Here is a 19,767-nt window from a genome sequence, read left to right as displayed (position 1 = left end):
ACTCCCGGCGCCGCCCGCCGCCCGCCGTCGCTCGCCGCCGCAGAAATCCCGGCGCCGCCCGCCGCCCCACGAGAGCGGCGCCCTAGCCAGAAAGGGAGGCCGCCCTTCAAATCCGCTGAACGCGGTGATAGGCTCCCGCCGGCGCGGTGACAGGCTCTAGAAGGATGCACGCAGGCGCACTTCTTCCCTGCAGTTCGACCACCATCTAGCGCACTTTCTGCAGGTTTGACCGCTTCAATATCAATTATTGAATCAGGGGTCTTGCTTAGGCTGTACGCAATGTTCTGCATTTGAAAGAAATCGACCACTGTAGTTTGAGACGACTTGATACGGTGTACAATATTTGTTTTTGGTCAGAGAATTATTTGCATCTTTGGTCAAGTACATGTATGCTGCGATCTATGCAAGTGCGTAACACATACGAGCGGCAGAAGGGCATGCATTGCTACCTCCACATTAGGTAGAGTTTGAAATCAGTAAACTAAGCATGTACTGCCAATCATATGATGATAGATTTATTGAAATTTTTGGCAAACAAGTGGAGAATTGACCGGTGGTTAATTTGTCTTCCTTCTGGTTATTTTATAGAATTCGTGTAGCACCCAACGTGAGTATATGGGTCTGCATCAGCTAATTAAGCCTAGCATTTTCTCAAGTAAGTATTTCACACTATACTATTATCCCTACACTATCGCGCCCCCTCTGAGATGAAAACCTAGGCTGCAAGTGATAAAACATGAGCTGGATACATGTGTAATTCGTGTTTTTTCTATACCTTGCTTGTTGATCTCATTAAGATACATATTATTGAATCTAATTGCGCCATGAGTTCAGGAAAAGGTATACAACGGTAAACTGAATGATAAAACTTTATTGACAATTTTTTGTTCTGTTAATTTATAGATATTTCAATTAAAAGTATAGTGCTTGAAGCAATTGATTTGTGCATAAACATCCTACTTAATTCAATATTTTAACAAATTGTGAATAAGGAAAGAATTTGGGTATGTATAAATGTGTTTGTGTAAGTTTTAGCAAAAGTACTTATCTACTTGAGTCATTGTTTGATTTTCCAAAGAGACAAGTTTTCACAGCTCCCTTTGTTTTTGTGAGGTCTTGACTAAATTTGCAATGCATAGTCTGTAAGCTTATATTTCTGTTTCTTGATGATTTGCTTGCTCGATTAAACTGATACCACGTGGGAGAGCAATCGCCATTAGCCGTCTCTATTAGAAGAACAATATCTTGAGCTTAGTTGCAAGTTTGTGGTGTGAATTTCAATTGAGACATTTTTCTCTTTCTTGAACCAAACCGTTGCTGGTACCTCGCCCACTGACCGCTACTAACATCAATCATCGTGGCCACTCCTAAATCCAGGGGCGCCACCCAGTCCCTCACACCAATACGTCGAATAGCAGAGGTGCTCGCTTTAGTTCTGGTTTACCCTGGTCATAAAATACTTTGTTCTAAATTTATATTTTTATTTTGAAATAAAAAATATTATGAATCATGACAATGTTATCTTTTTCTATCATGCAGCAAGGTTAATAAATGTCACTTGGTTTGAGTAAATTTAATTTACATTTGATATTGTTTTTATACGGCAGAGGAACCGGTTAGACTGTATCTAATTCTAGCTTGCTATCTAAGAAATGTATGCCGTTCCCTGAATGTCACTTTCCTGGCACATGTGCATATCTATGTGGGAACTTCTTATGAGTGTATATTTTTATTTTGAAGTAAATTAGTCATTTATGGTGTTGTGAAAATAATGTCCACGACTACGGTTTGGTTCAAGAGATTTTTCCATGCATAAATATATCATTCATAGTATTAGTTTTTGAGATAGTGAGAAAGCACCAGTTACTTTGATTTGGGATATTAGTATGCCATTCATATATTTTTAACATCAAGTATTTGATCTGGGCACTGCTACTTTGAGTTGGGATATTAATCCCTAGATTGTATATTAGTAGAAGATATGCCATGGTATTTGTTATTTGTTATGCTGTTACGTGACGCAATATCATTGTATTGCTAATCTTCCTCACATTAGTTATTATCCTACCCTTTTCTAGGATACACGTCGAAGTATAGTTTCTATACGAGCACTTTCCATGTTGACTTTCTCTTCGTCTCAGTTCAGTTCAGCTATTGACATATTTTTAATAGAAAAAAATGAGAACTAAATACGCCCTTAATGTGACCATGGTATGACTACGCAGTCTACAATCCTATAATGCCAGGTTCTGTAAACTGCACATTTCCTATTTCATTTCTACATTTGATTTTTTCGGGCAGCTGAGGATGGGTGAGACCTTGCTGGTGGAGAGTATTGCCAAGCATTATTTCTAGATTTAGACGTTCACAGGTGGAGAGTATTGCCAGACATTATTCCGTATCCAATTCCTGCAGGTTTAGAGGACTTGAACAAAGCATACGGGGAGAAATGTACATGAGGAGCTTGACAATTATAGGAAATGAAGTTTAATTGACTGCAAAAGTGTTACCATTATCTGTAAATTATTAAGTCCAGTGAGATCACCAGTAGTTTCTTCGAAAAAATAATGTTGGACTTTTGATTTGTTGATTTAAAGACTCTTGTGCAATAAAATTGGCACTGTCTTTGGTTATGGTTTAACTATTTAAAACACTATATGGAAGCATTTTTGTGTAAATGCCTCGTTTCTATGTGTATCCTAATAATTATGTATTGTCCATTTGCTTGAAATTTCTTTGTAAGGCTTCCAAAATTTATCCGAGATTGTAAATTTTGGACACCTAACTAAAGTTACTTCAATCAACACGTGCATTGCACGTGCAACATTACTAGTGGGTTGGAAGTGTCACTGTTGGTTGTCCTAAGTCTGCCATTGTTCTCCTAACTCCTAACCATCCAACCGTACCATTCCGCATCTTCGACTTCTATTAGTTTCTTTTTTTATTTAATGCAATAGCTATAGTTTGATATAAGAATCCATTTCTCAAAGTAATGGAAACCATTCTCTTATAGGAAATGGTTCGAAAATCCCTATTTCACCTTTTAGGTATCGTGAAAAGTGATACCTGTGAACATCGTGCATTTCAGTCAAATTCGGATCCGTTTTTTGAGTCCATGATATAAATTGGGTGGATCCTCCACCCAGTAGGTTCTCTCCACTCCAACTCGTTGCTGCCTACTGAAAGCACACAACCACGGTCCTTTTGAGTAATAAATATAAAGCGTTCTTTGTCAAAAAGACAATATGAAATGTTTTCTATGTAATCGAGATATTATTGCTTAATTCTTTCGGCTAAAGGTCATCTTAAAATTTGTGTGTGCCGTACTCATAGGAAGGAAGGTAGTAACCTAATTATGACATAGTTATCTCTCCCTTTTGTACAAACACAGATGCTCACATACACGCGTATACACTCATTCCTATAAACGCACGCATGCACACCCTATCTCTATGAGCACCTCCGCAAGATTGAGCTAGCAGATTGGATCTTGAAATTGACGAAGTCACCACAGGCGCCTCGCTGTCGACGGAAACGTCGCCTCCCAATGAATAGTCCGCCTTGATGAGACACACAAATACCAAACCTGGAGTTTAAACTTTGATGGGCTAGGATACAATCACCCTCCTAACCACCCAACCTCAGGTTGGTTCTCCTCTCCCTTTCTTATTATTCTAGTATGGTGTATAGCTTCATAGAAAATGAGTACTTATGGGTGATGGTTCCTCCCGCATATAGGCAATTTAGGATTGGGAGATGATCTTTGAACCCAGTCGACTGGGCATAAGCTGATGGGCATGGTATCTTTAATTGTATCGTTACTCTTCAATTTTGTGATCAAGGTCGCCACTTTGTCATTCCACCCCTCCGAGCATATCGCCCCTAATAAAGAAATGGAGGACTTCCTAATCCTATGCCTCTTGACTTTCAGGCTCAGTCTAGAACAACTTATAGAATAAGGCACACATGCCATCAATTTATAGTGCTTTCATGTCTCCAATATATCACTAGAGCTCCTTTTAGCCTTCACATGTGAAGTCCTCCATCAGGAGTTCATTCATTTTACTAGTAATCCCTCTTGTACACAACATGGAGAATGATTACATGTGTGAGATTATCGTGAGACAGAAAAGGGATTTGCTAGTTCTCAGCTAGCTAGGAACTAGTTTCGTGCTTAGTCAAGTCTTACGCCATTCAATCTTACATCGTGATTCGGGTTAGTCATGAGTTGCAACATGACTTGCAACTGATATTTGATGGCATCATCTGACTGAGAACGAAGTTAGTTCTCAGCGACCGAGAAATAGTCACACCCGATAGAAAAAAAACAGTTGGAAATAAGACTCTTCTTGCTCCCCTTCTTCACCACCCATCTTCCACTCTCTTTTTACCATGTCAATGCTATTTATTCCCCTCTCTCCTATGCACCTTTGAGTGAAAAATAGACCATTCTTGTCGCCCTTCTATAACCACTCTGCACGAGATCTCTACTTCCAAAATGTACTTAGTTGGTCCTCCAATCGATCTAATCTTTCAGGAATGTAATTTTCCCCACGTGTGATAATTGTTTATCCATGTGAAAAGAGCCCCCTCAAGCTACAAATCATGTACACCTCACAGTTGTCCAAAGCCTCCTTGAAGTTGTCAAGTATGTTTGTTTTTTTGCTCTTCCTCCCACCTTCTCGTGCCCAAAAAGAAATCACTGAAATCCCTACCACGGACCAAGACAAAGATTTCCAGTGATGCAAAAAAAAAAATCAACAACTTCCATGTTAAAAACCTCTTATTTTTCCCCGGCTCACCGTAAAGGCTGGTAAACCTCCAATTGAAACCATCGGTCTCCATGATCTCTAGGTCAATGTGGTACTTAAGATAGTTGCGAAGATCCTCACTTAAACCTTTTCCCAAGAGCACCACAACTCCTTTTCCACCTCAACCTCGGGCTAGAATTTGGTTCAACCTGAGCCTCTAATTTGTTTCTGACACAAAGATCATCTCAGGATCTTCCAGACATCCAGGAGTCCTAAACGCCTAATCGCTGAACGGGCAAGGTGCTGAGAAAAAACAGCTTACAACTTACAAGGGCCAAGAACAAGAAACAAGCAAACAACAAAAGTAGCTGCTATCTCCTTCCTATCAATCTCAATTGGTGAAAAATCTCTTTTTGCTCCAACCAGTTGTTTCTTCTCCCCCTTTGTTTTACTTGCATTTCATTTTCGCCTCACACTTCTTTTTTATTCCCTTCATTCTCCAGCAGCAAAGGATTTATTACAGAGATACGAAATAAATCTAGCCGTGCAAATACGTGGGTCAACCTTCTAATTCTGGTAAGATGTTGAAGGACGCGTCTAGCGAGCGTGCATGTGCCCAGTAGTCGTTCCTGGCACACCGCCTATTTAGGAAAGTTTCTGTCGCTCCCATAGAAAAGGAAAGAAAATATTTCCTATCTCGATCGATGCCCAACCTGCACGACTTTCCCATCCCGAATCACCTCCCGCACCACATTTTCCGCTCCGGCCAGGATCACCGCCCCCATTGCCCATTGGCCATGCGCGCCGCCCGGCCAACCATGCTCGCCGCCCGCCTTCCATCTAGACGAGCGCCCCCGCCGTCGGCCTCCCATCTAGAGTCCAGACGAGCGCCGCCATCGCCGGCCTCCCCTCTAGACGCGCGCTCCCGCCGCCTGCCTCCCATCTAGAGTCTAAACGAGCGCCGCCATCGCCGGCCTCCCCTCTAGACGCGCGCTCCCGCCGCCGGCTTCCCTCCAACGAGCGCAGGCCATAGTCCAGGTTCCCCATCTCCCACCGCGCGACCTCCATGTCTGGATCCCCGCTGCCGGCCTCCTCCCGCCCGCCGCGCCAGTGTCCGAACCATGCAGCTCGCGTAACACTGGCGGCCATGCCGCTCCTCTCGGCCCAACTCCCGCTCCAGCATATGGACTCTGTTCCTTAGCGACCTCCCGCTCCCGGCCTCGGCGCGCCCCTCTTCCCGGCCTCGAGATCGGGTTGGAACTTGGAACCCACGGCAGCTGGAATTAGCAACGGAAGCAGCGTTGACTGGATGAAATCGGGAGGGGTGCGTGTGAGGAAGAATATGAAGGAGAGAGAGGGGTAGACATTGAGTGGTGGGATGAAATTGGGAGTAGTATTTTGTTGCTATAATCATATAATAGTTGCTAAAAATGTTGGCTTTTTTGTCTAGTCATAGTTTGTTGCCTAAAAATCACATATATGTGCTAATTCGTCGCATATAATTACATAATAGTTGCTACAAATGCTAATTTGTTGCCTAAAATTATATAATATTTGTTGGCTAAAAATTTACCCTAGGTCTGATTTTTCCTAGGTGCTGTTTAGTTACCAAAACTCGAAGTTGTGTGTCGACGCTATAAAACTGCCTAAGGATGTCGTGAAGTGGGCGTCGTCATCTACATCGACGACGGTCGATGTTTCACCACATGTCTAGAGCGGCCCTTGGGAAAGTTTGGAGAGGCACTCGAGAACTCAAGCACACGAAAGTTGCGCCATTGGGCATGAAAGTTGCATTGTCGACACCAAATTTGCTCTGTTTGGCACCAAAATTACGCTTTCGACCACCGAAATTGTGTTGTGGGCACCAAGTTGCCATGCCGTGAGGAAAAAAAATTAAGAAGCAACTTAGGTGAGCTACTAAGCAATTTTGGTATGCGACAAAAAAAGATTTAAAACAATGGTAGACAACTTCACAACAACAATTGACATCTTTACAACAACTAAATGCAACTTCGCATGTTCACAAATAATGATAGATAACTTTACAACAATAGTGCCGTGCAACTATACAAAAAACAATACACAACTTAGAAAACAACCACAAAAGCAACAAACAAGTTCACGATGATAGTAAGAAACTTTAGTGCATTTTTAGGTACCTTCACTGCAGTGGTAGGCAACTTGACAAATAAAAGGGCAGGCACCTTCGGTGCACCAAAGTAGTGTCGTCGGATATCAAAGTTGCCAGTTGGGCATTGTCAACACTAGAGTTGCACACTAAGGCACCAAAGTTACTCCGTCGGACACCAAGAACGATCCACAAGTACCAAAGTTGCTCTGTCCGGCAGCAAAGTTGCTCCGCCAGGTTCAGAAATTGTTCTGCTAGGCAGCAAAGTTGCTCTGTCCGGCATCAAAGTTGCCTCGTCGAGTTCCGAAATTGCTCTGCTGGGCAGCAAAGTTGTTTCGTCGGGTTGCAAAGTTGCTCCATCGACTTCCGAAGTTGCTCTGCTGGGCAGCAAAGTTGCCCTGTCGGATTCCAAAGTTGCTTCGTCGGGTTCCGAAGTTGCTCTGCTGGGCAGCAAAGTTGCTCCGTCGGGTTCCAAAGTTGCTTCGTCGGGTTCCGAAATTGCTTTGCATTGTCATGCGGTAGAATTGCGCCGTCAGGCACCAAAATTGTCCCACCAACACACAAAAATTGCTTTGTAGGACACCAACGAATTGTTGTAAGGCACCAAAGTTGCTCCGTCGGACACCAAAACGGTGCTGCAGGCACCAAATTGCTCTTACTAGTACCAAAATTGCTTGTTGGGTAAGAAAGAGACGGGAGAAAAACAAGGACAGGGGAAATGAGAAAAAAATTGTTGAGCCGTGCCCATGATCAGTCGGCTACAAAGTTGTGTACTAAAAGTGTACCATCAGGCACCACAGTTGCTCTGTTGTCCATTAGTGTTGCTCTGTTAACACCAAAATCGCTTTCGCATGCACCAAAGTTTCTCTATCGTGCATTAGTGTTGCTCTGTTAACACCAAAATTGCTTTCTCATGCACCAAAAGTTGCTATGATGTGCATCAAAATTGCTCTATAGGGTAGCAAAGTTGCATCTTCAGGCACCAAAATTATGTCGTTGGACATCAAATTTACATGTTGGGCATTGTTACACATTAGAATTACGCCTTCGTAAACCAAAAGTCAGACAAAAAAATTTGCTCTAACAGACAATAATGTTGCGTCGCCGAGCAAAAAAGTTGTGTCGTTAGGCTCCGAAGTTGCTCTGTCCAATACCAAAATTACACCATCAACCGCTCTGATGTGCACGACGTACCCTGATCGGCGATGTCCTGGCGGAGCGCGTCGGTGCGGATGTGCGCGAGGAGGGCGCAGGACGCGGCGGTCCAGACAGGCACCCACGGCGCGCCGGTAGCGGCGGCCACCTCGGCTGCCATCCGCACGAACGCGTCCCCGACGACACAGCTCACCCTGGCGTCGCCAGCGGAGGCTTGCGCCGCCTTGCGCCGCCATGAAGAGCTCCATCCGTCGAGGCGAGGGCAGCATTGGCATCTGCCCCGACGGAGCTGGCAGCCCGTCCGCGACCTCCACGAAGCGCAGGTTGCCCAGGAGCGCGTCGGATTCCGGAGCTGCGCGACGGAGTCGGCGGTGGTGACGAACGAGATGGCCGTCCCGTCCGGCGCCGCGGCGGCGAGGGCGTGCACGAAGGAGAGCATCACGGCGGCGTGGGAGCTGAAAGGGAAGGCCACAACGGCGATGTGCGGCGGCGGCGCCATCGTCGGTACGTGCTCTGTTTTCGTGGAGCAGCTCGATGGGTTTTGCTTCTGTGTCATGTTTGTCGTGAGCGATGGGGATTTTGTTTCAGGACGCGTCTAGGGGAGAACGATCGTGTGGCCAGGACAGCGCCCGCTCGGCGCGTCCGGCTGGCACGCACCCGCCGGTGAGATTTCAGGAATATATATAGCAATCAGAAATTCTTCTACGAAATGGTACTATATATTTATTGGGAGATTATGTGTGTAAAGTGCATTTATGTGTCTGAGATTAAAGACTTTGTACAGCATCGGTATTCAGAAATCGATAACTGAAACTGGAAACAATATATGAATGTTTATGTAGCAGAGTAGCAGTTGATCTACGCTGCGGCCCAGTTGATAGAATATTAGACAGGCCACAACAAATAAACGTATATTAGACAGGCCACAACAAATAAACGTATTTGGCCCGTCAGACTTCTTAATTAAAAGGATAACCATTTGGAACAGCAACCAGAGGCACATTTGAGACCGTACGGTACGTTAACACGTCCAGAATTCATTCGTTGTTTCAAAAAAAAAACACGTCCAGAATTCATTAGTTAATTTGAACACACCAACGAATGGCCGTAGGAAACAACTTATCATACCTAGCAGCAACGCAACTACATAAGCGGATGCACACACACAGCAACTGCAAAGGCAGTCAAGCAACAAAGCCAAACACATCAGGAGTCAGTGGCAGAGGGAGAAGAGAAGCTAAAATGGCCACCATCAGAGCTCTAGCCACCATGGTCATCTTCCTCCTGGTCGTGCTCTCCACGTCCCACATTGCCTCCTCCCTTCGCCCCAGTCTTGGCGTCTGCCGCGCCAGTGGCTATCTCCCTGGCAAGTCCGGCAACTGCGAGAGGAGCAATGATCCGGACTGCTGTGAGGACGGTAAGAGGTACCCACAGTACCACTGCTCGCCGCCAGTCACCGCGACCACCAAGGCCGTCCTAACGCTCAACAGCTTCGAGAAGGGCAAGGATGGTGGTGGTCCATCAGAGTGTGACAACTCCTACCACAGTGACAAGGAGCTGGTTGTTGCGCTCTCCACCGGCTGGTTTGAGAACATGGCACGCTGTGGCCACCGCATCAAAATCACCGGCAATGGCAAGTCTGTGTATGCTAAGGTGGTGGACGAGTGTGACTCTGTGTATGGCTGTGATGACGAGCACAACTACGAGCCGCCATGCGCCAACAACATCGTTGACGCCTCGCCTGCAGTGTGGAATGCCCTGGGGCTCGACCAGAATGTCGGTATGGAGGATATCACATGGTCACAGGATTAAACACGATAATTGCATAGCAGGCATACAACTGCAGTTGGTACAGAGTTATGACAGGAAGATACATTGTTCTTGTAAATATGATGTCGCTTTAATATATAATATGCACTGAATAACTGATAGCTACTTCTAATACGTCCTCGGAAAAGAGAGATTACACAGATACCGTGTCTCCCTTATTTTGGGAAGTACATTCACCAGAGAATCTACTGGACTACTTTGCAGTGCATGGACTGCAAATTTCCAATGACTTTATCTTAAAATGGAATTACTTACTCTACACAGGATGTAAATAGCAAGACATCTCGAGACAATACACAAGCATTCATAAATGGTCATAGACTGCAACAATTAAATAAGTTAATGATCAATGCATGTGATGATCCTTTGCCTACTCCAGCTTCTATGTATTTGGCACTGGAAATATAGTTATCAAGTAATATGTTTTAAAAGTTGAAAGCAGGTCTCTTACTAATGATGGAAAATATTGCGGTATTATAGATGAAGATATACTCCGTAACTCAAAAGGCTTCAATCTACAACAGCGCAAAGAGAAACATATGTTAAGGGAACTGAGAGCTGGGAGGAGAACAAAATAATCAGGTCGATTCTTGTATAAACAAACGTGCACCAGGAAATCTCAAACAGTAGGATAATCGAATCATTTTTCCATTTTTATGGCCAAAATATTTTCCTTTGTCATGCACTCAGTTTTCCATTTATTTATTTTTCATCTATTAGCCTCTGTTAAAAGTTCAGCCTTTTCAATTCCATCAGAAGTCTCTACTTTTTTACAGTACAACTGTAGAACAACACAAATTTACAAAAACCATAAGATGCTAGTTTCAATAGTAAATTGAGTTACTCATAATTATTCAACTATAATTCTATTGAAATAGTAATATTAATAACAATGCTAATACTGATTAATATTGTGATTCTCATTATTTCAGTTTTCAACATTTACAGGAAAAAATGTGGTGATGATGATGATGGAACAAGTACACATCAACTTCCTTGCTCAGAAACTAACCTTGGAATTGACAAACCAGGAAAAGAGACAGTATGTTACGTGCCCAATTAAACCAGTGGTATAGTTCAGTGACAAAAACACGCAGTGGCTTAGGAATCGCTGAATTGTTTTTTCCAGGAGCTCTATATGATACCTCATGCCATGCCAAATATGTGCAGCCACTCAGCAAGAACTTGTCACCGTGAAATTGCATAGCAATTTCTGATTTCTGAGCTCTATAAAAAGTACCCAACACATACACACTTAAGAATCCAGCAACAGTTCAATCAAAGGGCGCACAGGAGTAAGGTGACGAATAGCCAACCTAAGCATGGCTAACACGAAACTAGTAGCCGTGCTTGCTCTCTTGCAGGTAATCTCTCTTCATATCCATGGCGTCGCAGCGTCCACGGTCAACAAGCACAGGCACAAGCGCATTGGTGGCCGCTGCCATATCAGTGGCTTCCTCTATGGCAGGGCTGGCAAGTGCAACAAGGAGAACGGCTCTGATTGCTGCATTGCTGGTCACCACTACCCGCAGTTCAGGTGCTCCCCCCCAGTGTCCTCCAAGACAGCAGCAACCTTGACACTGAACAGCTTCGCCCGCGGGGGCGATGGTGGTGGGCCATCCTACTGTGACGACCACTTCCACAAGGACAGCGAGCGGGTGGTGGCGCTGTCTACTGGGTGGTTGCGCCTCGACGGCACACGCCGGTGCAACAAGATGATCCGCATCAGCGGTAATAGGAGGTCCATCTTGGCCAAGGTTGTGGACGAGTGTGACTCAGCGCATGGCTGTGACAAAGAACACAACTTCGAGCCGCCATGCCGGAACAACATCGTGGACGGGTCACCGGCGGTGTGGAAGGCGCTGGGGCTCAACGAGAACATCGGAGAATTCAAGATCACTTGGTCTGATGTGTGAGCGCATCATGGCATGTCGTGCTACTCTACACTTGGAGGTTTACAGGAAAAATGTGTGCTCGTCACTTATATAAAGCATATAGTGTGTGTGTGTGTGATGCTACTTTCGGTGATGGAGCAGCTGCCCCACACTTGTTTTGTGTGCGTGTGGGTTTGTGTGTGTGTGCCGCTACTCTTGGCTGTATTTGCTATCTCAAGCAAAATTATGTATTTGTAATTTCCAAAACTATGGGTGTTATTGTATTCCCATTAAATTATACTTTAAAATAATGCACCAGTATTATGTGTCTAATGTTACTCTCAGTGATGAGCACCTGCTCCTCGTGTATATAACGCATAACTAGGCAGGCAGACCGGCGTGTGTGTGCGCCCTTTGGCAATGGAGCAACTGCTAAGTAAGCCCTATCTGTTATTTCAGGCAAATTTATGTTCTTGTTATTTTCGCAAAACAAGCAGTTCTACTATATCTATATTACCATACAGTTAATCAAAATAGTAAACCAGTATTTTGTATGTTACCCAGTTGGTGAAGGCATTGATCTTGTGCGGCGAAACAAGATACTTGAAACAAAAACTTCGAAGAGAATCACACAACATCAAGTCAAATATCAGGTACTAAAGAAACTTTTACAAAGACAAGATACATCCTTGGACACCAGTCCAAAAAAAATCTTCGTCTAACAAAGACCCGGAGTGGCCAATCGCCTGTACTATCCTCTGTACTTGTATACAACAATTGGTAGCTGAAATTGGAGAGAAAATATGCATTCAAATGCTGCTGGTATATGTACCAGCACCACTGCACCAATTAGTATACTCTCATGGCATCAACCAGACAACTATCTGGCATGGCATCAGAAGTCATATACCCTATCAGCACATCAAGGTTATCTACATAATCTAAACATCACAGTGAATTGTCTGGAAAACAACCAAATAATACTATGATAACACTCTGTTAAAAAATATAATACTAAGAAATCTGGCTTCAGAAAAAAAAAGTTTAAACTCCAGTAGGTATTAAGAACAGGTGGTGGACGATAGACTCACTTTTTTCTTTTTGTTATCTTCCAGATGGAATACTATAAAGATAATTTCAGCATCTGCTATCTTCTATATTCTATTAAAGAAGAACCAGAATACCATAAAATTAAGTCTTTTCTGCAGCACATTCCAGTTTTTGTTCTCGGAACAAAGGCCCTCACAGTCTGGCTTTTACTAGAAAGCCAAATAGGCAATTAAAAGGCCCAAACTACTCATCTGCATCTGTTGAGAAATCTAATAATCCACTTCTCAAATGTGCAGTTGCACAATCCCCCTAACTCAAAGATTATCCTGTAGTATCCCTAGTTTTATCTATCCATCTAGAAAACTCATCAGCCATCAGGCATGGACAATGTTAACTTTCAACGCCTCTATCTGATAATGGCATTAGTAGTGAAATCAAATAGATTGTACCAAAAGCAAGGTCTCTGGGAACAATCCAGCACTTCAAAATGGACAAATTAAAGAACTTTTAGAGATCGCTGCATGTTTTCGCCAGTAGAACAGCACAAACTCATAAGGAGTTTCAGTCTAAGTAAAATAAATTAATTGTCATTTGTCAACTATTTTACTACCTCTGTCCAAAAAAGGATGTCACAAATTTATCTAAATTTAGATGTATCTAGACACCTTATAGTGTATATATACATCCTAATTTAGACAAATTGCTAACATCTTTTTATGGACGGAAGGAATACTTGAAATAGCCATCGCTAATATCAAAATCTAGTAGTGACTAGTGAGTAGCAATGGAATCCACATCATTAGAGAATATATTGCAACTTCCATCTCCAACGGGGATACGGGCAAAAGTGAGAGATGGCAACGGAACACCATCTGTACGCAACGCAAGTACACATGAAATTTCTTGCTAAAGAACAAAACGTTTGGGTTGAGGAAACTAAGAAAATGGACACCACGTTACATGTAAAGTTAAACCGGTAAAGCACGGCCACGCCTAGAAGAATCCAGTGGCATTGGAATCTCTGAAATATAGTTTACCTATAGCAGTCTCTAGCTCTATATAGCGCCACGCCAGATATGTGGACAGAATCTGTAGCCTATTAAAGAAACATGGATTCTGCCAAACCAATTAGCAGTGTGCTTAGCAATAGTACTGACGCCGACTGGTACTGCAACAATACGGACTAAGTCGGTGCAGGCAATTCGCATCAGTAAGGTGAACCATGAAATAGGAGGAAGTAGTGTCGTTGGGGCACACAGGGATAGCAATCGAACTCGTAGCACATGAGTAAATCTAGCGAACACACAGAATGTGTACTCACCGCTAGGGCCGGCGCCCATCGAGCAAACGCCAATGGTGCCGTAGGGGCGTCAGTAGGACGGCGGCGCCACTGCAGTATCCTGTGACTTAGGTCTCCGCCTCTCCGGCCTCCCTGCTCCGGCCGCGAGGGGAGAGTCACAGAGCAGGGTCGTGGGCGGCCGTGCTCGGAAAATAGGAAAACGAACGAGAGACGAGGGAGAGTATGGGCCGGAAGAGAAATGGCCGGGAAGTCTCAGAGACACGGGCTATCCTGAAAACGAGAAGATAACACCATCAAAATGCGTACTCACCGGACTAGCGGCTCAGCTGTTATCATATCTTTTGGCCCATCTAACAACACATTATTCAACGAGATAATAATAACTCTGGGCGATCCCTATTCTCCGCTCAATGCGGGAGGGGGGATGCTGTACACCGACCTGGTCGGCGTGTACGGGGCACCGCACACCCCACCGACCAGGCCGGTTGGTTGGGCCGCGGCCCATTAGTAGTAGGTACGTTTTTTTTCTTTTTTTTGTTGTTTCTTTTCTGTTAATATTTTTCTTTTTCAATATCTAACTTTTAAAAATATATTTCGGAGAACAAAATTTCAAAATCAGTTCAGATTCGAAATTTTGGAAATTTTAAAAATGTTCAGATTTTGATTTAATTTTATTCGAAATTTGAACATTTTCGGATATGGACATAATTTAAATTTGAACATTTTTTAAAATTTGTAAAATTTATGTTTTCCAAAAATTAACATTCTTAGTTATGAACATTTTTCGAATTTGAACATTTTTCCAAATTTGAACGCTTTATATATTTGAACAGATTTCAAATTTGAACGCTTTTATAATTTGAACAATTTTTGTATTTGAACATTTTTCAAATTTGAACGGATTTCAAATTTGAACATTTTTTTGTATTTGAACGGTTTTAAAATTTGAACGTTTTTAAAATTTGAATTTTTTTTTAAATATTGAACATTTTCCAATTTTGAAAAATTGATGAATTTGAAATATTTTCAAATTTGAACAAAAATAAAAATAAACTAAAAAGAACAAAACAAAAAAAGAAACAAAAAGGAACAGAAAATAAAAAAGGAAAAGGAAAGAAAAGAAAAAAAGAAAAAAGAAAAAAGAAAAAAGAAAAGAAAGAAAGAAAAACAGAAAACAGAAAAAGAGGCGAACTGGGCCGACCAGGCCGGCCCATACCCCGCGCGGGGGGTGTGCGGCGCGCGGTAGCGGCCGACCTGGTCGGTGTATAGGATTTGCCTGCGGGAGGGAATCGCTCCCGCTCAAGCGACATACAGTGTGGGCCGGCCCATTAGCGCCTAGCAGGTTTGGTTCTTTCCCTTTTGTTTTCCTGTTTTTCGGGGTTTCTCAGGTTTTTTCGGTTTTTGGTGGTTTCTTTTTGGTTTTTGCTGCATTGGTTTGCTGATTTCGAAATTTGTTCAGATTTTTTTCTATGATTTAAAAATATTTGTATTATAAATTTGTTCAAATTTGAAATTTTAAAAAACGTTGAGGTTAAAGAAATGTTCCTTTAGGAAAATCGTTCAAATTTTAAAATTGTGTAGTTTTTAAAATTGTTCAAATTCGAGAATTGTTCAAATTTAAATTTGTTCAATTTTAAAATTGTTCAAATTCGAAAATCGTTCAAATTTAAAATTGTTCAAATTCGAAAATCGTTCAAATTTAATTTTGTTCAAATTCTTAATCTGTTCAATTTCAAAAATGGTCAATGTTGAAAGTAATTCGATTTTTGAAGAAACATAAATATTGCACGTGCAGCAGCTGACCGATACGTGAACCATGAGCATTCCCGAAGGGATCGAATCTTATTTCTGGAATGGCACGTTAAATGGGCCGAGCCCACCTTATTCCCAGGATTGGTATCCCGGCGCGGACCCCATCATAACCATCGCTTAAAGCGATGATTAGCGATGATTAGGAGCTCCCATAAGAGCAAGTACAATAGAGTCTAGTCAGCTGACTATAAGACATTAAATAATATATTTTAGATGAGTTGGATGAGAGAGAATAGGAGAGAGAAGGGAGATGGGCTACTATGCAATAGCTAGCTCTTGCACGTGCTCCTAGGCACTTTGTGAGAGTGAAAGGTGGGCCATATATTAGTAAAGTACTACATTTTTATAGCCAACTATTGTACATGTTACCTGTATGATGACTACAATTGATATATCATCTTGTTATAGCCAGCAGTTGGCTATACTATTGGAATTGCTCTAACTCTGTCTGTAAGGGCACGCCAAATCGCCGGCCAAGTCCGTGCAGTTTCAGCTGAACATGGCAACGGATTGCCGTGGCAGGCACAACCAACTGGCAACACAACTATCCTCCTTCCTATATAAAACGCCATACGATGATACGACGAGAGCACCCAACAGCAAAGCCAACCAAAGCAAAGATCTCAAGAACAGGACCACTGACTGAGTGAGAAGGAGAGTAAAGGCAAGCAAAGAGAGCAAGGAGAGCAAGGCCAACAAGGATGGCCGGTGCTTCAACCGCGGCCACTGTGTCGATCTTCTTCCTCGTTGTCCTCACGGCTTCCCACGTTGCATCCTCCCTTCGCCCCAGCCTCGGCGTCTGCCACGCCAGTGGCTATCTCCCGGGAAAAGCAGGGAACTGCGAGAGGAGCAATGACCCAGACTGCTGCGAAGATGGCAAAAGGTACCCACAATACCATTGCTCGCCACCGGTGACCGCGTCCACGAAGGCCGTCCTCACACTCAACAGCTTCGAGAAGGGCAAAGACGGTGGTGGCCCGTCGGAGTGCGATAAGGCCTACCACAGTGACAAGGAAATGGTCGTCGCGCTCTCCACGGGTTGGTTCAAGAAGATGGTTCGTTGCGGCCACAAAATCAAGATCACCGCCAACGACAAGTCCGTGTATGCTAAGGTGGTGGACGAGTGTGACTCCGTTTATGGTTGCGATGGCGAGCATAACTACGAGCCGCCTTGTGACAACAACATCGTTGACGCATCACCAGCAGTGTGGAACGCCCTCGGTCTAGATCAGAATGTTGGCATGGAGGATATCACTTGGTCGGAAGAGTAAATCGCGGTGTCATTGTGTATTACTATTTGATTGCATATGATTGATACATGTACCCCGGTAGTACAATATGTATATGTGGCATGTGTGGCAATATAAATGTGGTGTTGTACATATATGTCACTTGGTATTATTTACAATAACACTTATAAGATATTAATTTGGTATTATTTACAGTAAAGCAACTAAACAATTATGTTCTAAACAACAACAAGAAGATACAGTAAGTGCATGCAATCATTGTGCGAACAGTGCTTAAGCGGGAACTTGAGTTGTCAGACACAACAGCCATGGGGGCAACAAGATTCGGCTGACCGATCTCGTCCCATTGTGTCATGAGGTACACCCTCCATCCAGAAATATAAGACGTTTTGGTTATTTTGTAGGTTCACTCACTTTTATTTGTATCTAGTCTATTTTTAGTGTGTAAGCTTACTCTTTTTATTTTGTATCTAGTCTATTTTAACAACATCTTACATTAATGCACGGAGAAAATATGTAGGATCCGTATTGCATGTGTTTCCTCCAACATCACGTTACTAAGGGCCTTTTGATTTTTTTTATTCTGAAGATATGTGATTAGAGAAAATGTAAAGCTATACAACATTGTGTCTATCCTACATGATTAAGCTCACACCCAAGTTTATTTGACTGTGATATAGGAAAAGAACAAACTACTTTATTCATAAAATTTGTGTCAATTACAAAAAACAAACACATATAAATATAGTGCAAAACCGGAAACAATAGTACAAGTAGGAACGATAATTTACTAAGAATTTTTCTTCTTCTAAAATTTCTATAAGATTTTTTAAACAAATAGCAAATATCATTTACGAACCACACAAAAAATAGAAGACTACAAAATAATCATAAACTAAAGGTCCCTAGCGAACCGAGACTAGATGTGACCGCGCGTTCTAGACGTTGGAATCGGGACTATTGCCCGAATCAAACCACAGCCGGCACTAGTGCTCCTTGCAGCTTAGAACAAAAGATCCGTCTTCTACTAGTGATACTCCCTCCGTCCTCAAATGTATTTTCTAGTTCTTCACCTAAGTTACAAACTTTAAACTTTGACTAACTTTATTGAAAAGAGTCGCAACATATATCATATTAAATTTATATAATATAGAACTACATTTAAATGCAGATCTACTTGTACTGAAATTGTGAAATGTTGTTACTTTTCCCATAAAGGTGATGAAACTTTAAAATACTTAATCTATTTATATACTAAAAGCAAAATAAGGATGTATAACAGAGACACTACGTTAATCCACATCATCTAAATTACCGTGACAGTTAGATATAAATTTTATGATTAGGATTAACTTATGCATTAAAAATTACGTAACATACTTAACGTGTCGGATAGCTAGTAATGAAACGTATTTGCCACGGTTAATGATAAAGAGATAATTAACGTGCCATCGCCCTTCAACATATTCCCTATTATTTCGCATGAACATGTACGTCTCTCCTAGGATGGTACAATTGGGCGCCCCTATTTGGCGGTCGACCGCCCACTCACCTGTCAGCGGTCACTTTTCCTTGCCATAAATGAAGGTGGTCCACTTATTCCATACTTTCCCTTTCCAGCCTGTTCCGTTCGCCTTTCACGCGCGGGCAAAAATTAATTGCGATCACTCAGGTTTCGAAACCGCAACCTTCCGCCCGCGCAACAGAGCGTGGACCACCTAACCTACGAATGTTTCATGTCAGAACTACAGACACTCGTCTTTTGTACTATATACTCAACCTGCTAAAATTAAAAAAGTGAACTTTCCTTACGCCAGAAAAATCAACTAACCAACACGTAAACGGTTCAACTCATAGGAAAAGTATCCTATGCACCCAAGCAACTCATGCACCCCATGCACCCAGCCCCTGTTAACTATTTTAAATGTTTTAAAAAAAATCAAAGCCAAGGTTATGTGTACAGATAGTACTCAGATCTAACATGTCACCAATTTTCAAATCATAATTCATAATAGAGATCAAGAAACAAAATAAACAAACCTGACCATGAATAGTGCCAAATGCAAGTTGGGCTTTCAGTTTAGCCCATTATCACTATTCATAACAAATTTGTCATTTTTTATTTTGAAGTTGTGTTTCAAATTTAGACTTTAAATTTTGTGACATGTTAGATACTAGTACTATCTATTCCCGAACTTTCTGTCAGAATTTTTTGAAACTTTTAAAGTTCTCAATCAGAGCTAGATGCATGGGTGCATGAGTTGCTTGGGTGCACAGGATACATTCCCTCAACTCATAAGGTCACTCGACTATTGTTCAGATTTGTCATTGACGATTTTTTGTATTTAATATGAGATAAAAAATCTTAAAATTTTAAATATTTTATTTAGAATATTTTTACTACTTTTCTAGCTCACAATTTATCAAGGGTAAATGTGAAACATACCAATCTTAATAACTCCGCTAAGAATAGAGATTTTCATATTTAATAAATATTTTAACTCACAATTTATCAACCCCTTCATCCGTTATTTACAATGCTAAATTGTGAAAAATTATCGACCCGAAAGAGCTAATTTTATTTAGAATGTTTTGGGATATTTTTAGCTCACAATTT

The 19,767-nt window shown here is 42.2% G+C and overlaps 4 protein-coding genes across 4 annotated transcripts; 3 read left to right on the top strand and 1 right to left on the bottom strand.

The window, feature by feature from the left end:
- Nucleotides 1–8,038: 8,038 nt before the first annotated feature.
- On the bottom strand, nucleotides 8,039–8,533 carry LOC127333245 (anthocyanidin 3-O-glucosyltransferase-like). Its single transcript, XM_051359589.1, has one exon. The coding sequence runs from the start codon at nucleotides 8,531–8,533 to the stop codon at nucleotides 8,039–8,041; it is 495 nt and encodes a 164-aa protein (XP_051215549.1).
- Nucleotides 8,534–9,276: 743 nt separating this feature from the next.
- On the top strand, nucleotides 9,277–9,846 carry LOC127333236 (putative ripening-related protein 5). The gene has a single exon (XM_051359579.2). The coding sequence runs from the start codon at nucleotides 9,277–9,279 to the stop codon at nucleotides 9,844–9,846; it is 570 nt and encodes a 189-aa protein (XP_051215539.2).
- A 1,340-nt stretch (nucleotides 9,847–11,186) lies between these two features.
- LOC139833013 (putative ripening-related protein 4) lies at nucleotides 11,187–11,819 on the top strand. The gene has a single exon (XM_071823060.1). It carries the CDS (start codon nucleotides 11,187–11,189, stop codon nucleotides 11,778–11,780), a length of 594 nt encoding a protein of 197 aa, XP_071679161.1. The 3' UTR covers nucleotides 11,781–11,819.
- Nucleotides 11,820–16,601: 4,782 nt separating this feature from the next.
- LOC127333226 (putative ripening-related protein 5) lies at nucleotides 16,602–17,252 on the top strand. Its single transcript, XM_051359571.1, has one exon. It carries the CDS (start codon nucleotides 16,602–16,604, stop codon nucleotides 17,169–17,171), a length of 570 nt encoding a protein of 189 aa, XP_051215531.1. The 3' UTR covers nucleotides 17,172–17,252.
- The last annotated feature ends 2,515 nt before the right edge of the window (nucleotides 17,253–19,767 follow it).

The sequence above is a fragment of the Lolium perenne genome, chromosome 1 (assembly GCF_019359855.2).
Source record: "Lolium perenne isolate Kyuss_39 chromosome 1, Kyuss_2.0, whole genome shotgun sequence".
In the NCBI taxonomy this organism is placed as follows: Eukaryota; Viridiplantae; Streptophyta; class Magnoliopsida; order Poales; family Poaceae; genus Lolium; species Lolium perenne.
This window is presented reverse-complemented; position numbering and strand designations above follow the sequence as displayed.

What these genes read in the sequence shown, in the direction of transcription:
- LOC127333245 (XM_051359589.1), bottom strand. Translation starts at nt 8,533, where the DNA reads ATGGCGCCGCCGCCGCACATCGCCGTTGTGGCCTTCCCTTTCAGCTCC.
- LOC127333236 (XM_051359579.2), top strand. Translation starts at nt 9,277, where the DNA reads ATGGCCACCATCAGAGCTCTAGCCACCATGGTCATCTTCCTCCTGGTC.
- LOC139833013 (XM_071823060.1), top strand. Translation starts at nt 11,187, where the DNA reads ATGGCTAACACGAAACTAGTAGCCGTGCTTGCTCTCTTGCAGGTAATC.
- LOC127333226 (XM_051359571.1), top strand. Translation starts at nt 16,602, where the DNA reads ATGGCCGGTGCTTCAACCGCGGCCACTGTGTCGATCTTCTTCCTCGTT.